The sequence below is a fragment of the Aspergillus melleus genome (assembly GCF_016097325.1).
Source record: "Aspergillus melleus strain CBS 546.65 chromosome Unknown contig1, whole genome shotgun sequence".
NCBI classification, from domain to species: Eukaryota; Fungi; Ascomycota; class Eurotiomycetes; order Eurotiales; family Aspergillaceae; genus Aspergillus; species Aspergillus melleus.
In genome coordinates this window covers 4,409,061-4,431,021 of record NW_025763370.1, presented here as the reverse complement: position 1 = coordinate 4,431,021, position 21,961 = coordinate 4,409,061, and the positions used below count along the sequence as shown (strand labels likewise).

Sequence of the window (21,961 nt, the reverse complement as noted above, 5' to 3'; positions counted from 1 at the left end):
TTCATTCTACTGCCAAAGACCATTCCTTTCTACATACCACTGGGAGCTGGCTCTTCCAAGAAGGCATCGATCGACCTACCCTACTGCGACTGCTATCCTTGTCGATCCTCATTCTCTCTTCTAAAACTTCAATAATAATCATGTCACTTCAATACTCCCACTACCGGCCAACCACTCCACCAGGCCTGCCAATGGGAGAGTATATCCGTACCGGCGGTCACAGTCGCAATGCGTCTGACTCGTCCGTGTACTCTAATGACTCGTCCCCATGGTCTGCGGTCACCTCGACCACCAGTGCGAGTGATGACTCGCCGCCCCGGCATCACCATGGACCTACTTTACTTCCCAAGATCAGATCGCAGGACGTGATAATCGAGCCGGCCCCCGTTGGTGGCCAGCAACGTCAACGCCGTGTCCTGTCAAACACCCGAAATCCACCCGGCTTTCTTCCATATCCTCCCAGTCGGGCTTCGGGGCAGCGCAATGCCGGAGAATCTGCAGCCTTGCTATCTCCGGTTTCACCGATGTATGCGTCCTCTCACCACGGTTCGACATTGTCATCCCCCGTCAGTATCACGCCGTCGCACAAGCGCAAGTCTTCCAGCGGGCACTCTCGCGCAGGGTCTTGCTCTAGCATCGACGAGGCAACTTTGAACCGATACGGCTATCCCACCTACCGGCAGCTTCCTAGATACTCTGTCCCGCAAACCTCCCCCACAACGCCGGTGACGCCGGTCACGCCTAATATCGTTGTATACCCGCCCTACACACATTGCTCGCAAGGCACCGCGCAAGTCAGTGTTCAAACTTGTACTCAGGTGCCGCTGATATTGCCCGCCTCCCCCTACGGCTACTCTCGAGTTCCGAGTGCCCAAAGCTCGCCCGTCGGGTTTGTCCACCCCGGTGATGGACTACACCCTCAATCCACCAATCTACTTTGCTATTTGACCGCACCCACGCAAGCTATCCACCTTGTGCGGAATGTGAGCGTGATCCCTACGCGGGGGATGCATGACTACTTCTGGTGGGACGTCCGGAATCTGCGCAGCTGGACCTCTTTTTCGCTGCGCACTTTCAATTCTATCAGCGGCCTCACCAAGCTCTTGAAAACCACCATCTCTTCGCATTTGACGCCGCCCACAGCGGTATCAAGCTCTCGCCTTGCGCCCGACTCCGAGGCCTCTTTGGTGAATCTGATACATGATTTGTATGCGCCTCGTGTGAACGCAGCTCTAGCTGTCTCCCAGGGGACCGAGCATCTGACGCTCTACCCGGCTCCCGTCCCGCGCACCACCGCCAACAAAAACTACGGCGGACCCCATTTCCTGGCCAACTACGCCTCGGACAGCGAACAAACGAGCTCTGGGTTGCCCCGTGGCCGGCTCGTTGGCATCGTCAAGACCTTCGACCGTTGGAACACTGGGATGCGCAACGAAGCCCCCCATCGACGGGTTGAGTATCTCAACGGCTTGGCGCACCTTCAACGGTGCATGCGCGAACATTCCTGTCGGTATGGCTTCATCATCACCGAGATCGAGCTTGTTTGCGTACGAGCAGGGTGCGACGAAGGCGACGACGTGCCCTACTTCGGCTTCCTGGAAGTGTCCCCTCCCATCCCCACGAAGATTGCCGCGGGACACAGTAGCAGACACTCGAGAGCATCAGAACCCTACGCCAACTCTCCGACGCCCTCCAGCGACAGTTCGCTGGCCAGCCAGTCTCCGCTCCTCGACGGGACCCCGGAACCAGCCCCAAACGCCCTCGACGTCCCCCTGACTGCCAGCCTAGCGCTGTATTTCTTGCTCATGCTATCAAAGTCGGTTCCCTTGCCATCTCAGCCATCGGCGCACCTCAACGTCGGCGGACCGGGTGCATTGACGCGCCAGCGTATCTTACCGGAAGGAAAGGACAGTTGGATCCCACAGCCGCAAATCGGCGAGCGTCGCGACGCAAAGCGAGTGCGCGGCTGGGTATGGCCGCAAGATGCCTGGCATCGACGCGAGGGGGGAGGAGTTCCGCGTTCGCGAGCAGGGGAGCCCAAACCGAAGAAATGGCATAAATGATCATCATGTATGGAATGGGAATCTGTTTCATCTTATGTAGTTCTGTTGATAAATTTATTTTGGGATAATAATTTAATGTTCATAAGGCCCGCGAAATAGAACCTCTTTCTCTACCCACACTTACCCGTTCTCCAACGCCTATGGAGAACATAGACCATGAATCCAAACATCACGACTTACAAGGTAGTCAATAGGAATCGCCACTATTACTATACTATTTGATATTTCCATCTTCCCCAAGGTCCTCATGACGCCAATCATGCCGTGCAACGTACATTGCTTCCATCTCGAGCCACTCCCAAGGACCTTGGGATCCGAGTACCCTGTGAGATCGGATCACCGAGGTACGTACGATCATTAGCCACCGCGCATTCTATAAAAGATGGCGTGAGTAAACGGACGCATGGATCTGAGTCGAGTCTTCGTACACCTCTTTGCCGCTCTTATTAATATCATAGCCAACATAAACTATAACCACCGTCTCCCACCCCCCAAACAACTAAACAAACAATGGGAGGTCCTACAGCCACAACTACAGCTGCGACCTCATTCCCGGACCTCCTCGATGTGATCGTCGTCGGAGCCGGGCCCTGCGGTCTGGCCGTCGCGGCACGTTTAAACGAAGAGACGCCCTCGGCCATGTTCACGGACGAAGAGCATCAACGATACCACTGGATCAACAAACACCGCGGCCGAATGGCGCTGGTGCGCTCGCACCATCGGAAGATGAAGGGAGTCAAGGCCGAGAAATGGCAGGGTTTCGATGCTCGGCGCACGAGTCAATCCCATAATCCCCCTTCTGACTCGTCGTTATCGTCGTCTCCACCGCCGCTGTCATCCTCGCCGTCGTCGTCTGTCTCGTCGTCGGCATCGGATATCGACTTTGAGGATGAGGGTCCGTATAATGAAGGGGGGTTGTCGATGATGGTGCTGGATAGCACGGGGGATCGATGGATGGAGAGGTGGAATCGGGCGTTCAAGACACTCGAGATCGAGCAGCTTCGGAGTCCTATGTTCTTTCACGTTGATCCGAGTGATCGGGACGGTATGTTGGCGTATACGCAGGAGACGGGCCGGGAGAGAGATCTCTGGGAGATTTCAGGTTGTGTGGGGAAAGAGATGAGCAAGCATAAGAAAAAGAAGAAGTTACAGACGAAGTCCCAGTAAGAGATTCCTTTTGATGTCAGCGTGTTGTGATCGCAGATGGCTAATACGAGACATGAAACCGCGCAGGGTTATCGGGGAAGCGGAGATCGATGAACGAGATCGAAAAGACTACTTCTCTCCGTCGACGGGCCTCTTTTCCGATTACTGTTCTAGCATCGTATCGCGGTACGGACTCGATAATCCCGGCTTGATCTCGCAGTGCGAGGTGGAGGATCTGAAATACGACGTTCACCCGGAGTTGTCGCCATCCGACAAAATCTTCACGGTGACTACGAACGACGGAAGGCAGCTCTATAGTCGGGCAGTAGTATTGGCCATCGGGCCTGGTCGAACGAAGATCTTTCCGCTCAAATTGACGAAGGAAGAGGAGCAGGGTGCTTGCCACAGCACGGAAATCCGAACCTTCCCTAGCCCCAACGTCAGGCAGAAGATCCAGCAACGGCAGCAAACCAACCTAGTCGTCGTGGGCGGAGGCCTTTCCTCCGCGCAAATAGTGGATATGGCCATTCGCAAGGGGGTCAGCAAAGTGTGGTTACTCATGCGATCAGATTTCAAAGGTAAGTGAATCAAATCAGCCTGGTAACCAGGGCTTAACTGACCCGCTCTCAGTCAAACATTTCGACATCAGCCTGTCCTGGATGGGCAAGTTCCGCAACTACGAAAAGGCCGCCTTCTGGTCTGCCGACACGGACGAGGAGCGGATGGAGATGATCAAGGCCGCACGCAACGGAGGCAGCATCACGCCGCGGTACACGAAGATCCTGAAGCAGCATGCAGCGCGCCACCGGGTCTCCATCCATCCACGCACGGTGATCAGCGGGCGAGAGTTCTGCACCGCCTCGCAAACCTGGCGTCTCACCACCGATCCGCCGATTCCGGACCTCCCTCGCATCGACTACATCTACTTCGCAACGGGCATGCAGGCGGACGTCACGGAGCTTCCGCTGCTGCAACGCATGAACCGCGAGTACCCGATCGAGAGCAAACAGGGGCTCCCGTGCATCACGGAGGACCTGATGTGGAAGGCAGACGTTCCGCTGTTCTTGACGGGACGCCTTGCTGCGCTCCGTTTGGGACCGGGAGGCCCCAACCTGGAGGGAGCGAGGCTGGGAGCCGAGAGAGTGGCATGGGGGATGGAGGAGGTGCTGGGACGGAAGGAGTCCGAAGAGAAGAACGAGACCGAGCGGTCGAAGGAATGTTTCTGTGGCTTGGGGAACCGGTACGCTGAGTTGGGTGAAGTGAGTTGGTAGTTGGTGGTTATCATGATTAGCCCTAAGTTGGGAGTGAGATGGAAGAAGTGGTTAGTAGCAGTTAGTTTAGAGCGTCCCTCGGTATATGTCCGTTATGTTATTTACAATACGAATAAATGACAGATTGTACCCGCAATATGAGTGTAAGAGCGTAACTTACAGGTCACAGTAACAGTACCAGACAGTAAGTGACCATACCAAAACGATGCTGCCTAAGGGGAGCGAGTACTTCTCTTCCCTCCGCCCTCTGCTTCTTCTCCTCTGCTCTCTCTCACACTCTCTCGTTCTCCATCAAATCTCTCGTCTCTCCACTTCGCACCGTCGTTTTCTTATCTAACCCAATTTCAATCTGGCATTAAACTTTCTAAGCCTCAAGTCATCACCCCACTGCACATGTCAGTCTGAATCAGCGTGCCTGGTGGAGCGTATGTTTACCGCTGAGTATAATGCATCTGCCACAACAGCCACCATGAGATAAGAATGATTAATGAGACACCAAACCGCAGTCGCAAGAGCGGCGCCACTCCGCTGGCACGCGATCCAATTCAAAGGGCCGACGACCAAGCATGGTGTCTCTCCATGGGTATGACTTTCGAATGATTCCAGTATGATGGAAGCCGCACAGCCACGTTCATCAGCCACATCGGCGAGCCCTCGTGGAGTTGCGCCACAGTCAGGGGGGGGCAACGTCACATCGAGGGCGATGAAGCAACTACTAGCAGGCTAGTAGCTACCCAGCTTCAGAAAGCAAAAGCGAAAAAAAGCATAATTTACCGATTCTTCCCATTGGTGCTCATGACGCAAATTAATACCTCTGATGTGCACGACACGTTCTGGACTGCTTTCGGACTGGACAAATGAGGCGCAGCCGACCGCCAATTCGCCTTCGCTGGAAACTTGGCGGCAAAAATCTCGACCCAGCTCCCCCTACTCTGTACTGTGTAGGTTCTGGCTTCCTTGCCAGCCAGTCAGAGTGTCTCATGCGCTATGTCATGTATGCTGATCGGCTCTCCACCGCGCGATTGGCGGCGTTGGAGCTCTCTCGCCGCCGTCGCTTCGTTACGCGCCCCGGTTTCTGTATACGACCATCATCCCGTGCCTTAGTCGGCGCCTAACCGATTGTTGATGCTTCCACTCAGAGCTCGAGATCAAGATGCGAGAATGAACAGCGGCGGAAGGGAGGAAAGCCCCCGCTCTATTTGTTGGGTTAAAGGAGGGTGAGAAAAAAAAGAGGATCTCGACCCTCACCCCCTTTTGACTTCTCGGGAGATTGTCTAAGGAGGCTGTGCAGAGGGGAAGACGTCCCGGACATGTTACCCAAGTCTTTTGGACCACTCATGTTGGCGCTTAAGTCACTCGCCTCTCTTGTTTCGTCTTCCCCCCTCTTCCACTAGAGACAATGCAGAAGAGAGACCCTGCAGAGTGACTCCGACTTTCCTTTCGTGTCCGTATCCTCTCACTGGAACACTTGGCAACTACCCGTTTTCGCCTGAACAGCACCGAGGAAGGGAAAGGCGCAATCGAATAAGGATCCTGGACCCGCAAATATTTATTATTCTGGTTTAAATTATATTTTGGAAATAAACGTAAAAAAGGAGGGTTCAGAAATAACCTTTCGACATACTAATCTCTTATGCAAACGTTACTGGAGACTATCTGATTAGGCAGCCTAGGCAATTTACACAGCCTCAGGGAAAGCAGCTAAATAAAAGAACTCGCACATGCCCTTAATTTTGAGGGATTTCTGATGCATACCTCCTGTTAATGTCAAGTCCACCTTGCAATCTTTGCTTTTCATCAAATCACATTGTCCGTCGGTCGCATGATGCCGACCCCAGACGATTCTCGTCAGGAAGGGTTTCTGAATCCTTTTGCAGGGATCTCTGCCACAGAGGTATGTAAACCTGTGTCAGACCTGGTCCTTGTCCTCTGATGGGAACTGGTCCGATATCCATGATACTCATATACTCTCCACCAGTCTTCCTCCCCCGATTCATGGCACACCGATATCTCACCTATACAGCCATCGCCGCCAGCAGATATGGCTGCTACCCTAGATACTAACCGGTTAACCGTCCAACATGGTCCACCTCGCACGTCACACTCGTTAGATGGCGAGACGCTCCGCTCACGGGCAGACTCAACCATCTCAAGCGCTGATACCGCTGTCCGGTCAAGGGCCAACTCGGCCGCCACCACGGCCGTATCCAGCAACACAGCATACGACGATGTCTCGGTGGCCGACGCCCTGAACCCGGACCCCCGGAATGAGAAGGACTTTGAAGTGGAGAACAACAAATTCGCCTTCTCGCCTGGCCAGCTCAATAAGATGCAGAATCCAAAGTCTCTCGCTGCCTTCCAGGCCCTCGGTGGTCTGCGGGGTCTCGAACGAGGCCTGCGGACCGATCTCACGTCGGGTCTATCGATAGACGAGTCCTATCTGGAAGGTTCGGTCACTTTTGATGAGGCGACATCACTAGACAAGTCTCCTGTGAAGCAACAACCTACTCAACCCCTCGAGACATCAACGGCAGGTGCCGAGTCTCAGTTCGTCGACCGACTGCGCGTCTACAGTCAGAATCGGCTTCCCGCTCGAAAGTCCACCGGCTTCCTGAAGCTGCTATGGATGGCTTATAATGACAAGATCATCATTTTGCTGACCATTGCCGCCATCGTCTCGCTCTCGCTGGGAATCTACGAGACGACCAGCTCCGGCTCGGGCGTTGACTGGATCGAAGGTGTTGCTATCTGTGTGGCCATCCTGATCGTGACGGTTGTTACTGCTGCGAACGATTGGCAAAAGGAACGGCAGTTTGCCAAACTCAACAAGCGAGTAAGTATCCTTCTCCCGTCTGTTTGGGTCTTCCGTATTTAACCTGCTATAGAACAATGACCGTGAGGTCAAGGCTGTCCGCTCCGGCAAAGTGGCCATGATCTCGATCTTCGATATCACCGTCGGAGATGTCCTTCACCTGGAGCCCGGTGACTCGATTCCCGCAGACGGACTGCTCGTCTCGGGTCACGGCGTGAAATGTGACGAGTCCTCTGCTACGGGAGAGTCGGACCAGATGAAGAAGACCGATGGCTACGAGGTCTGGCGGCAGATCAACAACGGCACAGCCACCAAGAAGCTCGACCCTTTTATGATCTCCGGAAGCAAAGTGCTTGAAGGTGTGGGGACCTACGTGGTCACCAGTGTTGGGCCGTATTCGACTTATGGACGCATTCTGCTGTCGCTGCAAGAATCCAATGATCCTACCCCGTTGCAGGTCAAGCTGGGGAGGCTTGCTAATTGGATTGGATGGTTGGGGTCGAGGTGAATACATCCCAACTGACTGTCTTCTTTCTCATGCTAATAATCTCTGCCAGTGCCGCAATTGTTCTTTTCTTCGCCTTGTTGATTAGATTCCTTGCCAACCTCTCGCATGATCCCGCCAGTCCTGCCGTCAAAGGAAAGGAGTTTGTCGATATTCTGATCGTCGCTGTCACTGTGATTGTGGTTGCAATTCCTGGTAAGTGCTCCGTTAAAAATTCTCACAGCCAATGCTAATCACCATGCAGAGGGCCTTCCGCTGGCGGTTACTCTCGCCCTCGCCTTTGCCACCACACGAATGGTCAAGGAAAACAACCTCGTCCGCGTGCTACGTGCCTGTGAAACCATGGGCAATGCAACCGTGATCTGCTCGGACAAGACCGGTACTCTGACACAGAACAAGATGACTGTCGTTGCGGGAACCTTGGGACCTCGCAGCTTCAGTTCCGGCACTGAGGAGTCCAACACTGGCTCGGTGGCCGAGACGCTCAAGCAGTGCTCACCCAAGGCTCGTGATCTGATCGTCAAGAGCATTGCCCTCAACTCTACCGCTTTCGAAGAGGACAAAAACGGTACCCGGGAATTCATCGGCAGCAAGACCGAGGTGGCCCTGCTGCAACTGGCTAGGGATTATCTCGGCATGGATGTCACCTCCGAGCGGGCCTCGGCGGAGATCGTCCAGCTGATCCCCTTTGACTCGGCCCGCAAGTGTATGGGCGTTGTGTACCGGGAACCCACTGTGGGCTTTCGCCTTCTTGTGAAGGGAGCAGCGGAGATAATGGTCGGCGCTTGCTCAACCAAAGTGTCCGAGGTGGACGCAAAGGATGGTATCGCTGTTGACGGGTTCACCGATGGCGACAGCCGGAAGATGCTCGACACCATCGAGTCGTATGCCGGCCAGTCTCTGCGGACCATTGGTCTTGTGTACCGGGACTTCCCAACCCTTCCCAGCTGGCCCCCCAAGGGGATCCACATGGAAGATGACCCGGACTCGGCGAAGTTCGAAGAAATCTTTCGGGATATGACTTGGCTTGGAGTGGTCGGCATCCAGGACCCTCTCCGACCCGAGGTGCCAGCAGCCATCAACAGATGCAACTCGGCCGGTGTGCAGGTGAAGATGGTTACCGGTGACAACATGGCTACGGCCACGGCTATCGCATCGTCCTGCGGCATCAAAACGGAGGACGGTATTGCCATGGAGGGGCCCAAATTCCGACAGCTATCGGACGAGGAGATGAACGAGGTCATTCCCCGACTTCAAGTCCTCGCTCGCTCCTCGCCCGAGGATAAACGTATCCTGGTGGCGCAGCTCAAGAAACTGGGCGAAACAGTCGCGGTGACGGGCGATGGCACCAACGACGGCCCGGCGCTGCGGACGGCCGACGTGGGATTCTCCATGGGCATTGCCGGGACGGAGGTGGCCAAGGAGGCCAGCTCCATCATCCTGCTCGACGACAACTTCAAGTCCATCGTCACGGCGATTGCCTGGGGCCGAGCTGTCAACGACGCCGTGTCCAAGTTCCTCCAGTTCCAGATCACCGTCAACATCACCGCGGTGGTGCTGACCTTCGTCTCCTCCCTCTATAGCAGCGACAACCAGAGCGTTCTGAACGCGGTGCAGCTGCTGTGGGTGAACCTGATCATGGACACGTTTGCCGCGCTGGCGCTGGCCACCGACGCGCCGACCGAAAAGATCCTCAACCGCAAGCCGGTGCCCAAGAGCGCCTCGCTGTTTACCGTCATCATGTGGAAGATGATCCTGGGCCAGGCCATCTACCAGCTCGCGATCACTTTCATGCTCTACTTCGCCGGCGACCGCCTCCTTGGTGCACACCTCAGCGAGAGCAACGGACAGACGGAGCTCAACACGATCGTGTTCAACACCTTCGTGTGGATGCAGATCTTCAACGAGTTCAATAACCGCCGGCTTGACAACAAACTGAACATCTTCGAGGGCATGTTCCGCAACTACTGGTTCCTCGGCATCAACTGCATCATGGTCGGCGGCCAGATCATGATCGTCTACGTCGGCGGTGCTGCCTTTGGTGTCACCCAGCTCTCTGGCATCCAATGGGCCGTGTGCATCATCTGCGCTCTGGGCTGTCTGCCCTGGGCCGTGGTGCTGCGCCTGACCCCCGACCGACCCATTGAACTCGCCCTCAACGCCATCATCCGCGCCGGCAAAATCATCCTGCACCCGGTCGCCGTGGCCCTGCGTGGAGTGGGTGCCATGTGCAAGGCCGTCGCGCGGCCCGGGAAGCGAGTGTTCAAGAAGCCGGCCCAGGATGATACCCCTGTGCCGTCAGACGAGGAAGCCGTCAACTTGACGGATATGAAACAGCGACAAGCTACCCCCGAGGCGCCGATGACGCCCGTCTCGGTGCCTCCTATTACCATTACGACTTCATAGACGATGCTATTGATTGATACGACAGGGGTGAAGTTCACATTCACTCCGAGAGACCTGTATATTAATCGGGAACCTCCTAACGGGACTGGCGTTTGTTTTGTTTCAATTGGTTTTTGGAAGCATTTGCGAGGGAGTTGGTTGTGTTAGAGCATTTGGATTGTATAGTATTTTAGCGATTCGGGATCGTGCATTGTATTTTGGGTTGGGTTATTGTGTATGGATGAATTTCAAATGTCTGCATAAAGACACGGGTGCATTAAAACTGGGAATAAATTAATTAGATTCATCTTGAGGTTCTCATATCCAGTCTGTTCCTGTAGAAGCCTAGGAGTACATACTACATAGTCAGGGGTGCCTTAGAAGTTAGGCCACACCTCCGCACCGCCTCGTCCACCGCCACCGCGCATTCCCCGTCATCGTCTCCGCTGTGTCTCCCCTCGACTTGCCCTCATCTTGACAGTTGACACTGGCTTTACATCTCCAGGTACAGTCCCGTCCCAATTCCTACTGGCTACCTTATATACCATTCCAAACAGTCCACCAATCCAGCCAACCGAATAACTAACACTCTCAAACTACCTACCTACTAGATACTACCCCCTCTACCTAGCTACCTAAGCTTCCACCCCCAGCCAACAACCAACCCATACAAAAGAGTGTGACAAACAGCCAAAATGTCCCAACTCAACTACCGCACCATAAACGTCGACGTCCTGGACCCCGAGTCCTCCGCAAACTTCCCCATGGAGACACTCCTCCCCCCGACCCTCCCCGCGCCCACGACATCCAGCGACGCCGCCGGGGTCGCCTCGCAGGTCCGCCAGCTGCTCCGCTCCGGCGACCCCGAAGGCGCACTGCGTCAGGTGCTCGAGACCGCGCCGCTGGGCGGCGACGATCGCGCGAAGGAGGTCCATCTTGCGGCTGTCGTGGACGTGTTGCAGGGGATTCGGCAGGGGGAGATGATGCGGGTGTTGGAGGGTGTTTGTACCGGTGAGGGGGGCGATGAGAGGGCGGATTGTTTGATGAAGTATTTGTATGTTCTCCTCTTTTTTACCCCCTTCTTCCGTTCCTTTTTCACTTTATCCTCTTTGAAGAGGGAATCCCCTGCTGGGCCGATGGATGGGCTAATGGTTACTTTTTCTCGGACAGGTACAAAGGCATGTCTGCCTCCGGACCTAGCAGCGGTGCCCAGTCGCCGCGCAAATCGGTCTCTCCGCAGAGCACGGGGTTCTCGCAGATCCAGGCCCGGAATTTGGGTGAGGGCGGCGGTAGCCAGCAGATGAGCGTGTTGCTGAGTTGGCATGAGAAGTTGGTTGAGTTGACGGGGACTGGATCGATTGTGCGGGTCATGACGGATCGGAGGACGGTTTAGGATCTGTGTAGGGGATGGGGTGTGTTATTTTACTTTACTTTGTCTGTGCATAGATTATCTGTTCCTTCTTCTCTCGTCCCTGTTCTGAAAATGGGATAGTATTTTGTTCTGTTCTTCAGGTCTGGTTCATTAAGTTGTACAGTGTAACTATATATATTTCTTATACGATGTAGAACTTTTCTTGGCTCTCGTCTTTGCCTGGTTTATGAATGCTCGAATCCTCCACCACCCAACAGGTCCTTCAGATTCATCTCTCCGCTCCCTCTCTCCAACGGCTGTGCCTGTCCCTCACCCTCCTTCCACCCGATCATATAGATGAGGCGGAACGTCGCCGGGATACCACGGGCCCCCTCCTCACGATGCAACTGGCGATAAATCGCCTCATTCGCCAACATCACATCCCTCGACAGGGGTCCCAGCTCGCGATGCAAGATCGCATTACTCTCACCCATAGCCTGCAGATCCTGCATCAAGGCAAACGTATCCGGATACTCAACGACAATATCCTCCACATCGACCGTCAACATCTTGAACCCGGCCTTGTTCAGCAGACCTCCAACATCCCGCACATCCGCTAACGGGGAGACATGGGGACTGACGCCGCCGCGCCGCTCCATGTCCGCGAGCTGCAGCGACGTCCGCAGCTCGAACAGCGTGTCGCCGCCGAACATGGCCGCGATGAACGGGCAGTCCGGCTTCAGGATCGAATTCACCTGCGCCAACAGCGACGGGAGGTCGTTGACCCAGTGGATCGAGAGCGAGGAGAGCACGGCGTCGAAGCTGTTGGGTGCGTAGGGGAGGGTTTCGAGGTCGGGGATGACGTTGCGCGTGAGCGAGAGCTCCGAGTTGAAGGGTAGGTCGGCGTCTCGGTGCAGGAGCGCCTCTGAGGTGTCGACGCAGGTGAGCTCCGAGATCCGCGTTGAGAGAGGCGGTGCGCTCGGGTCGTCCGGGTCGGGGTTGGGTTCTGTGAGGGCGCGCGCGATGTTGCAGCTGTTGGCGCCGAGGTCGAGCACTCGTGGGAAGTGGCGCTTGATGTCCTGGAGGGGATTGTTCGTTAGGTGGGAGACCTTTTTATGTTTGAGAGGGAGATAGAAGGGGAGTGCATACTAGTAGGCGCTCACACAGTCGCAAGGCTACCTCGTCTTTGATGTAGTCTGTTTGTCGGCTTTGCTCGACATTGCGAGCGGCGCGGTCTTTCTGTAGATGCTTCGTTTGCCGATTGAATACTTCCCAGACGGGACTGCCGGGAGCTTGACTGGCGAATGATCTCCGGAGAGGAAGAGAAACGATCCGAGGTAAACGACGCATGGTGGAATGGGAGGTTGTGGGAGAGAGAGAGAGTTGTCAGGAGAAGTAGTAGAAGAGGAGTAGAAAGAGGAAGGGAAAAAAGTGCAAGTGACGAAAGACGGAAAAGGCGGCGGCGTGACGTCGGAGTTTGTCGCTTTTGTTTTGTCCCGCCGTTTTCTCTCCTCTTCTTCCTCTTCCTCGCGGTCGATCTTTCTTTTCTTCCCTCCCAACAATGGCGCGTCCCTTTCCCTACGCCTTCATTGCCTGTCCTTGCGCCGACTCGCCTATCCCCGACTCTCTCGACGACGAACAGACGCTGGACCCGCGATCGCCGCGCTCCAACTTCTCGCTGTATCCGCCCGAACAGCTGCTATACTGCGAGGACTGCCACCAGATCAAGTGTCCACGATGCATCACCGAGGAGATTGTGTGCTGGTATTGTCCCAGCTGTCTGTTCGAGACCCCCAGCAGCATGGTGCGCAGTGAAGGCAACCGGTACCGATTTGCTGTCCCCTCGAATGTCACCTCTCCGTACAGCTCGCTCATCCTCTTATCCCTCTAGATGCGCCCGTAATTGCTTCAATTGTCCCGTCTGCACCGCTCCCCTGGCCGTCACGACCCTAGAGAATGCCACCGGTAGCAGCCAACAAGGCCCCTGGGTGCTGGCTTGCTCGTACTGCATGTGGACCACGCTGGACGTGGGCCTGCAGTTCGACAAGCCCACCAACCTGCGCGCTCAGTTATCCAAGATGACCGATGCGTCGCGTGGTCGTCAACCGTCCAAGACCTTCAGCGATCTCAAATCCCCGCTGGCCACCTCCGCCTCTATCGATGACCAGTTCGACAACGTCTCCTCCTCTCCCAACCCGCCCTCCACACCGGCCCCCGAAGGCCCTTTGGCACCCGATGCCCGCTTCGCCGCCCTCAAGTCCTTCTACAAGAACCAATTGGCCGCCGTCTCCTCGTCCTCGTCCGACCCGGATCTCGGGTCTCCTGGTGCCTTGCACCGGATCATGTCGCTCTACGCCTCGTCCAGCCGTTTCAGTTTATACCCCGGCGCCGGCAAGAAGCCCAAATCTCGGCCGCCCGTCATGCGCGAGGCCATTTCCACCAGCGAGGGCCTGAAGATGCCCGCCCCGGACGCCGACGACGCCGCCATCCAGCGCTTGGTAGCGGAGGACGGAGGCTGGGACTCGGTGGCCTCGCTCGAGCAGCGGCGGTTCCAGTCGCCGGACGCCCGCTTCGTCGACGACCTCCTGCCGCTGCCGGTGCTCCTACGCACGAAACGATCCAAACGGTGCAAGTCGTGCAAACACATCCTGGTCAAACCTGAATTCAAGCCGTCGTCGACGCGCTTTCGTATCCGTCTCATCGCCCTCAGCTACATCCCCTTACCGACCCTTCGACCGTTAATACCGACTCCGGGTTTAATCCCTCCTTCTCTGCCGTCCCCCGCGACCTCCTCGGTAGCACCGAACCTCGACTCTCTCCCGCCGCTTAAACCCGTCCAACTGCTCCTCACGCTGAAAAACCACATGTTCGACCCCGTGCGGGTCACGCTGGCCACCCCCTCCGTGACCCCCGGCCGCGTCGCCTCCAAGGTCACCATCCTCTGTCCGCAATTCGACCTAGGCGCCAACAGCGACGTCTGGGACGAGGCCCTGCAAGGCGCCACCCCGGCCGGTGGCGGCGGTGGCAGTACATCTGCGACCAATGCCGCGAATGACCCGCGCTCCTCACGATCCGGTACCCTCGGCGCAGGCTCATCCGAGAAAGTCGCCGAGGCCGGCAAAGTGTGGGATAAAGGTCGTAACTGGACCACTGTGGTCCTCGAAGTCGTCCCTGGTCCGTTACCAGGCGGTGCTCAGAACTCATCCAAATCCACCCCCATGGGAACAGGCGACGAAGACACCTACGAGGAGAACAAGAACCGCGACAGCGACGATGACAACGAGGACTCCGACGACGACGATGACGACGACAGTCTACCCGACATGAAGAACCTCGACTGGAGCGGACAAAACACCGACCCGGGCCAGAAATTACAACCCGACGAAGACATCCTGGAGATCCCCGTATTCGTGCGCATGGAGTGGGACTCGGATAACCAGATCGACGAGCACGGTGGCGGCCATCAGAGCTCGGATACCGTGAAGAGGGAATTAGCGTATTGGATGGTGTTGGGGGCTGGGCGGATTTCAAAGGAATTGACAGCTTAGGATGATGGTACAAGGTAGCATTGTAGATATCAGCATTCGCATGGATTTGTATAGATTTCCACTAATTAGTTTAGATGCTTGGATGTTGTTGTTAGTTAATACCCATTTTTGTTGAACATCGAGGAGCTCTACTGGGGTTGTATGTTGTATACCATCTACTAATCCTTACCAAAGAGAACAAACCACAGAACGAAAAAAAAAAAAAGGAAAATGAAACCCCTAACCCAAAACAACACCTAAAACACAAGAAAAAGAGAGAGAAACGAATAAAAAACAAGAAAAGATCATGATTGTTTGTTTGATATTATCACATCTCATCAACATCAACATTTCCTTTTTCAATTCCAAGGGACAAGGGAACCCTCAAAACAGGACCAACCAGCACAGCCATAGCAGAAGACGAGAAAGATAAGATAAAAAAAAAAAGAAGAAACAAAACTTGTTCATGATTCCCTTCTTCCCTTGTTTGAAAGTTAAAAAAAAAATTAAGATTTCTTCTTTTTTTGGTTTCCTCTCTCTCTCTCTGTCTGTCTCCTACCTAAGTTAAACCCTCTTTTTTTTATTTAGAAAAACCGCCCTTTTTGTTGTTTTGCCATTTAGATCATTTCCGCAACCGTAGAATTTTGAAACTGAAGTAGATTTCCCTTTTCTCGTAACCCTTTCTTCTAATTTCCCTTTGGATTTCCCGCGTTGATTCCTAAATCATCGGCAGATGATGATGATTTCCATGGTCACATGAGATGATATGGGAAGGGAGAACACAAAGAGAATAGAAAAAGATGTTCAAAGGTCTCCATCAAAAAAGAGAAGAAAAATCAGGTTTCAATTGATCTAAAAGTCAGAGGGACCGCTCTGGGGGAACTCGAAGGTAACAGCACGGCCAGTTAGACGACGGTAGACCTCGCCGTAGGCGTCCAGGCGGTGGTCAACACCACCACGCTCCTTCTCGTCCAGGATGACCTTCAGGGTCTTGCTGCCATCCTCCTTGGTGCGGATGCGCTTGCCGACAATCTCGACGGGGTAGACCAGGTCGCCGAGGATGGAGTCGTGCACGGCAGTGAGAGTGCGGGAACGGGGACGCTTCTGCTTCTGGTTGGAGCGCGAGTTGGCGGAGCGCTTGGGGCGGGGCAAGATGCGGCGCTGAGCAACGAAGAGAACGTGGCGGTCGGAGAACTTCTTCTCGAGCTCACGGGTCAGGCTGGACGAGGGGTACACATGTCAGTCTTGTTTCGTCTAGCGTGCGAGCAATGACCATAGAGACTGGTTTTTGTCTTCTTTTTTTTCGTTGGTTGATCGATGGGAGAGAATTAGGGTATTCCATACCGCTGCTGGATCTTGTGGAAGCTCTGGAGGAGAGGGACGGGGACGAAGACGATGACAGCCTTCTTGCCGTGACCAACCTCGACCTAAAAGAAAAAAAACTGTTAATGACTGATCGTGGGGTCCTCGGACGCATGTCTCTCGATCCAGGCAGATGTATCAAGTCACGGATCCTCGGCGCGTGCAAAACAAAATTTGTGCGGAGCGGACTGAAATCCCCCTCTTGATACCATCCAGTCATACAGGGTTGCCAATTGATGCCATGTCCAATCTCCATATAGCGTTCTCCATGATATGGTTCCCCAGGATCCTTCCTCGAATATCAAAAGATATTTATTATCCTTTTCCACACCCCACAGTCCGCACCGCACACAAATTCTCATATTGCATCGCATCGATTCCGTTCCTTTTCCTCTTGCACACACGGAACGGAGAGAGAAAACAGGCTGTGTGAAAAATTCTTACCTCACGAGCAGAGACGAACTGCAGGGGCCTGAGGGTAGCCTTCAGGTCCTGTGTGTTGCTCTCCAAGTCGAAGAGAGCACCGGCGATCGCGGTCTCCAGCTCGGAGGGGTTCTGCCTCGACGGCGAGTTAGGGGCGATCTTGTTGATAGCAGCCATGATTGCAGACGAGCGACGGATAGCTGGCTGTGCTGCGGGTGCTGCCTTCCTTGTCGCGGGTTGGTGGTCGTGGGAAATAAATTCGAGGGATTGAAAGAGGTCCAGCTCACACTTCGCGCTCCGGCTGTGGGATCGGGATCTCGGCGCCTCGCTTAGCGGTCGCTTGGCCCGTTGCGGTCTAGCGCCATCCTGCCTGCTTAGGGGATCGCGTATCCCGTGACCGGCCTGCCCTTTGCGGCCTGTCAGATCAGGCATCAATATCTTTGCGCGTCTCTCCGCCTTTTGCCTCTCCTACACCGCGGTCTGTACCCCGTACTCCGTATACTCCCTAAATTGTACACAAATGCTATACTATACTTTCTCAAATGTCCATCCATCCCAACTGCCCCTTTATTCCTAAAGTACTATCGGGTCTTCGGCGAGATCCCATTACCGAACTAGATAATATGGCATAGAACAGAGAAAAAGAAAAAGGAAAGTAATAAACAAACAGACGCCGTGGATATGACAACTGCACACGCCTTTGCAGAAGAGTGAATACTGTAATTGAAAACGAAGGAAACGAAAGAAACGCAGACTTATTGTCCTAGGCTGTTACTGGACAATCTAGCCTGGGACAATGGCGAGAATCTTGAACTTGAACACACGCAACCCCGGAGAGGATAAACGGCTCAACAGGCGCACCCTTCTTTGGCAGTAGCAGAAGCCCGATCGCCTAGGTTCACTCTCGAGTCTTCGGCCGGTCGACCACCTCCCAACGTAGTCTGGCCGGTCCCCGCGCCGCCTCCTCGCCCGCTCTTCAAGCTGCTCTCGGGGATAGCATTGGCAATCGCCGTGAAGACGTCGACCACATTGACGCCCGTCTTCGCACTGGTTTCAAAGAACAATAGACTCTCCTCTTCGGCGTAAGCACTAGCCTCCCGTGTCGGTACTTTCCGCGCGTCCCCGGGAGTGGCATCGGCTTCCTCGGGGTTCTCGCCGGCCGCCTCCTCGTCCTGGTCAGCCGCGGGCGACTCGCGGTCAGCGTCAGCCTGAGACTCGCCAGCGGCCTCGTTTCCGTCATTTGTCAAGTCCAGCTTATTGCCAACGAGGGCGATGACGATACCGGGGCTGGCTTGCCGCTGAAGTTCAGCTACCCAGTGTTTCGCCTTGGTGAGCGACGAGGGTTTGGTGACATCGTAAACCACCAGCGCCGCCTGGGCGTTACGGTAGTACATGGGGGCAAGCGAGGCGAAACGCTCCTGACCGGCCGTATCCCAGATTTCGAACTTGATCGTGCGAGTAGGCAACGAGCATTTTTGGGTGAGGAAAGCGGCTGAACGGGAAGGTATGACATCAGCGTCGGCACAGCCATTGAAGGAGGGAGAGGCACGGGAGCAATGGAAGTCGGGAGTATGACAGCCAAAATAAAAACACCGCAAGGGTGCTTCCATCGTCATAGCCACCTAGGGAACGGTTCACATCTGGGAGTCATTCTTACCTCCAATGGTAGGTTCCTTGTTCTCCTGGAAGTCGTTGTTCACAAATCGCAAGACAAGCGAAGACTATTTTCCAAGTAACAATTCATTCAGGGTCAGTCTTCCAGGTTACTCGTGTACAACGGAGGGGCAGGTAAAAGGAAACAGCCCGGGCCGTACCTTTCCAACGGCCGCCTCTCCCAAAAGTACAAGCTTGACGCTACTACTCGGCTTCGGAGTATTTGTGCTGGTTGACTCAGACATGGCGATGGAAGCCCAACGAGGTGCCTATGGAGGTAAAGGATATGGGGTTGGCAGGCCGTGCCAGCAAGAGTGGTGATTATCAATCCGGAGAGGGGAAATTTCAGCTCGCAAAGGGCGGCTAAAAGTTGACCGCAACAGATAGGTCAATAAAAGAACTTTTTTTCGAATAAAACCAGACAAAGGCGGGAAATAAAAAAAAAAAAAAAGAAAAGCGAAAGACTCCAGGTAGCCTGGGAGCGAAACGTCAGCCGGAACACGAGTTGATCGATCGGGTCAGCTTGTCGAGCAGGGGTATATGGCTGCCTGTCACTGGAGCAATGAGGGTGAAGATGACGATGATGACGAAGGGAGGGAGCAAATGACAGAAAGGGCGAGAGTACAACGTACCAGTACCAAGAGGAAATGGCGGTGGACAGGTAAGGTACAAAGCGTCGCAACGTGCTTTAAGGATAGATACCCAGCGAGGCGGAGAAGAGACCAAGAGACTAAGAGACTAAGAGAGAGTCGACGGAGGGAACTGGGCGAGGCGCCTAATCCCGTTAGCGCCGCTCCCCGGGCAGTCACGGGACGGTTCCCGCTTCCGACTCCATCACCGCGTCAGGTATACTTACTCTTTCGCAACCGTCGATTTCATCTGCGTTTGAGACCCCATTCCCCCTGTCATGGAGATTCTGTGAAGAATGCGATAGATCAAGTCTTCCTGGTCTCCAACACGGCCGCCCAATTGGCGGGACGTCCATCGAACGGGCCGTCGACGGTCGAAAAGATGTATCTCGGCCCTGGGCCTCCTCCGGAATGACGGACGCCAACGAAGACAACAAATGCTATGACGTGCCAGTGGCCCCCTTACCCCCCCAAAGGACAACGGTTGGGAACCCTTCCCACTGGTACCCAGTCGTGTCATACTGGGCAACGTTGCACCGTATGATTTGTGTAGATCCCGTAGCTGCCCAAATAGAGAAGCACATGCAAGATGTCCGAACACCGTGATTGTCGACCGGGGTCCACCGAGATAATGCTTGCTCAAATTAAAGCCGGCAAATCACAGCCGAGACGCCCTGTGCCCTCCCGGAAACCTACCCCAGGGACAATCATTCAACGGCGGACGTTATGGCCTATGGATCCGGTTGAGAACCAGACCGATCCAAGGCTTGTGCGGACTAGCGACGAAGGTTACAGAGAAGGACAAAAGAAACGCAAAAGAAAAGACAAGGATCTACTGACGGAGGTTCCGCTAGATTTCCAATAATGCACACTTGCTTTCATTCTCAATGTGCTTTGGTAAGAACAGAAAAATAGTATACAGGCGCAAAAAGAAAAGTCCCACATGGCCAATCAACCCACAAAAAGAGTCAGATCCGAAGAGACAGCAGCAAAATAATCAAGAAATGTGTGACCGCGAGGTCGAAGGTTCTAGTGTTGGTATCTCAACCCATTTATCCCAAACGAAAAACGAAAAGAAAAGAAAAGAACCCCGTCCTGTCTATACCCAACGCCAAACAAAGTAGATCCCAAAGATAAATAGAAAGCTGAAAAGGAACAAAAAGAAATAACTTTTGATCAACAGGTTGGACACCTGTTCGCGGGCTCATGTCGGTAAGATTAAAAAGGCGTAAGGAAACAATTGGATAATCGATCGAATGAAAATAGACGGCGGAGTGCTCGAGCGTTGGTGATAATCGAGATAGCCGAAGACGTATTAAAAGTTATAGATCCGAAACCAGAGGCGGCCCAACGGTAAAACGTAGCAGGGAAAAGTAGTAGTGTTACAGAAGCTGTGAGTTTGAAGTTAGCAACGTGAGCCCAGAAGGGGGTGAAATCGCTCAAGGGCTGACGAACTTACAAGAAAGAAGCGCGATTTGATCTAATACGCGTGAACTCCAGAGGCCCCTGACTCCAGTCCAGGAAAACCACAAACAACGTTTCGCTCGAACGAACAGAAAAAGGACATCGTGTGGTTGGCGGATGCACCGAAGGATTTCACTTGGGCGGTGGTGGAGGAGCGCCAGGCTTCTTGACGCCCGTGGTATCGTAAGCACCTCGTCCCATGTTGAAGGCCGACAGATCCCGAAGTATCATATTAGATTCTGCAGAGACAGCCATTGGTTAGATGTCAAAGGTTTCTGGTTGGAAAGGAGAAAGCTAGGCAGTGGAAAGACAAGCTCGGAGATGGGTTTTTGAGGGGAGGGAAGAGGAACTCACAAGAGAATTAAATATACAAGGAGTCAAGCCCTTTATTAATCAAACAAAGGGACCGAAAAATCAACAACCGCGATTATTGTGCGGTCCGACAGAGCAAATGCAGCAGCTACTAGCGAGGTACCCAAGGTTCCAGACGAGGACAGGCGGTATTGATGCAGATGATGCAGCTGCAGTTGAGATCGGAAAGACGATCCTTATTAAGGGTGCTCACAGCACAGACGCTGGGTGAAAAGCAGGCAGGATTATGCAATGCCGGGGTCGACAACAATAGATCTGTAGGGCAGGAATGTGACGCTGAATAACCAAGAAGTTGGACCGTAAGAATGAGGCAGTGTGGATCTCAGGAAACAATTGATAGGTCGATTTGGGAGATGTTTGATCTTTTCTTTTTCGACGTTAGGCGCTTCGATGATCTTTGTTCTGAATTGTCCTGGCCTTTGCGTTCTTCCAAATCGTACAGGGGCGTGCAAAGATAGTGTTTGAATCGAGCGCGATCTGATCAGGATCCGGCGACCGAGACGCAGAGGCTAATGCAGTCGGCAAGGAGGTTTGAATCCTGGAAAGGGGAAGTGCCGCGGTACTCAATTCCGTTCAGTCCGGGCAAAGAAAAAGAAAACAAGCTCGGACGGAGGGCGCAAGGGAGAATAGTAGGACGATTTTGACAACGTCACCGCGGTACTGAAGAGCGGCAATGGAGGTTAGGTCAGAGGGAATGAGCTAAACAACGACACAAGGGAGGATGGCGAGAGAAGAAGAGAGAACGGGAGGGAGAAAAGGCGGAGGAAGGAGTAGAAGGAGGAAAGGGTGTAAGGTTAATTGGTTTAAGGAATGAAAGAAGTGATGAAGAATTTAGGCCAGATCTTGAAGGGGGTTCGTTGATATATGTACTCCGTAGTAACGTACCTACTATGCTGTAATTTTTTTTTGTTTGACTTTTGGGTGAGATCAGCAAATGATTTTTTTTATGGATATCGATATTTTTGGGGATTTTTATTTTTCAATTTTTTTTTTAATCG

At 54.0% G+C, this 21,961-nt stretch overlaps 8 protein-coding genes across 10 annotated transcripts; 5 read left to right on the top strand and 3 right to left on the bottom strand.

The window, feature by feature from the left end:
- Window positions 1-191: 191 nt before the first annotated feature.
- LDX57_001572 (uncharacterized protein) lies at window positions 192-2,063 on the top strand (the record flags this gene model as incomplete). Its single annotated transcript, XM_046083217.1, has 1 exon — window positions 192-2,063. The coding sequence occupies one exon, from the start codon at window positions 192-194 to the stop codon at window positions 2,061-2,063; it is 1,872 nt and encodes a 623-aa protein (XP_045939174.1).
- A 510-nt stretch (window positions 2,064-2,573) lies between these two features.
- Window positions 2,574-4,480, top strand: LDX57_001571 (FAD binding domain protein; the record flags this gene model as incomplete). The annotated part of the gene is made up of 3 exons (XM_046083216.1): window positions 2,574-3,226; window positions 3,297-3,787; window positions 3,840-4,480. 3 exons carry the CDS (start codon window positions 2,574-2,576, stop codon window positions 4,478-4,480), a joined length of 1,785 nt encoding a protein of 594 aa, XP_045939173.1.
- Window positions 4,481-4,598: 118 nt separating this feature from the next.
- On the top strand, window positions 4,599-10,636 carry pmcB. 3 transcript variants are annotated; one of them, XM_046083214.1, is made up of 5 exons: window positions 4,599-6,374; window positions 6,459-7,313; window positions 7,366-7,796; window positions 7,850-7,992; window positions 8,042-10,636. In XM_046083214.1, exons 1-5 carry the CDS (start codon window positions 6,303-6,305, stop codon window positions 10,201-10,203), a joined length of 3,663 nt encoding a protein of 1,220 aa, XP_045939170.1. In that variant the 5' UTR covers window positions 4,599-6,302; the 3' UTR covers window positions 10,204-10,636. The 3 variants fall into 3 exon arrangements, with proteins under 3 accessions (XP_045939170.1, XP_045939171.1, XP_045939172.1); XM_046083213.1 differs by having other exon boundaries at window positions 4,599-7,313; XM_046083215.1 differs by having other exon boundaries at window positions 4,599-7,796.
- A 241-nt stretch (window positions 10,637-10,877) lies between these two features.
- LDX57_001569 (actin-related protein 2/3 complex subunit 5 family protein) lies at window positions 10,878-11,575 on the top strand (the record flags this gene model as incomplete). The annotated part of the gene is made up of 2 exons (XM_046083212.1): window positions 10,878-11,236; window positions 11,353-11,575. The coding sequence occupies 2 exons, from the start codon at window positions 10,878-10,880 to the stop codon at window positions 11,573-11,575; spliced, it is 582 nt and encodes a 193-aa protein (XP_045939169.1).
- Window positions 11,576-11,778: 203 nt separating this feature from the next.
- LDX57_001568 (uncharacterized protein) lies at window positions 11,779-12,883 on the bottom strand (the record flags this gene model as incomplete). Its single annotated transcript, XM_046083211.1, has 2 exons — window positions 11,779-12,612; window positions 12,683-12,883. The coding sequence occupies 2 exons, from the start codon at window positions 12,881-12,883 to the stop codon at window positions 11,779-11,781; spliced, it is 1,035 nt and encodes a 344-aa protein (XP_045939168.1).
- Window positions 12,884-13,094: 211 nt separating this feature from the next.
- LDX57_001567 (putative dynactin Arp1 p62 subunit RO2) lies at window positions 13,095-15,081 on the top strand (the record flags this gene model as incomplete). Its single annotated transcript, XM_046083210.1, has 2 exons — window positions 13,095-13,357; window positions 13,425-15,081. The coding sequence occupies 2 exons, from the start codon at window positions 13,095-13,097 to the stop codon at window positions 15,079-15,081; spliced, it is 1,920 nt and encodes a 639-aa protein (XP_045939167.1).
- An 831-nt stretch (window positions 15,082-15,912) lies between these two features.
- Window positions 15,913-17,022, bottom strand: RPS7A (40S ribosomal protein eS7; the record flags this gene model as incomplete). Its single annotated transcript, XM_046083209.1, has 3 exons — window positions 15,913-16,279; window positions 16,405-16,487; window positions 16,867-17,022. The coding sequence occupies 3 exons, from the start codon at window positions 17,020-17,022 to the stop codon at window positions 15,913-15,915; spliced, it is 606 nt and encodes a 201-aa protein (XP_045939166.1).
- A 671-nt stretch (window positions 17,023-17,693) lies between these two features.
- VPS21 (Vacuolar protein sorting-associated protein 21) lies at window positions 17,694-18,461 on the bottom strand (the record flags this gene model as incomplete). The annotated part of the gene is made up of 1 exon (XM_046083208.1): window positions 17,694-18,461. One exon carries the CDS (start codon window positions 18,459-18,461, stop codon window positions 17,694-17,696), a length of 768 nt encoding a protein of 255 aa, XP_045939165.1.
- Between the last annotated feature and the right edge of the window lie 3,500 nt (window positions 18,462-21,961).

What these genes read in the sequence shown, in the direction of transcription:
- pmcB (XM_046083214.1), top strand. Translation starts at nt 6,303, where the DNA reads ATGATGCCGACCCCAGACGATTCTCGTCAGGAAGGGTTTCTGAATCCT. An exon ending in CAGGGATCTCTGCCACAGAG is followed by an intron (nt 6,375 to 6,458) that starts GTATGTAAACCT and finishes ACTCTCCACCAG; the next exon opens with TCTTCCTCCCCCGATTCATG. An exon ending in ATTGGATGGTTGGGGTCGAG is followed by an intron (nt 7,797 to 7,849) that starts GTGAATACATCC and finishes AATCTCTGCCAG; the next exon opens with TGCCGCAATTGTTCTTTTCT.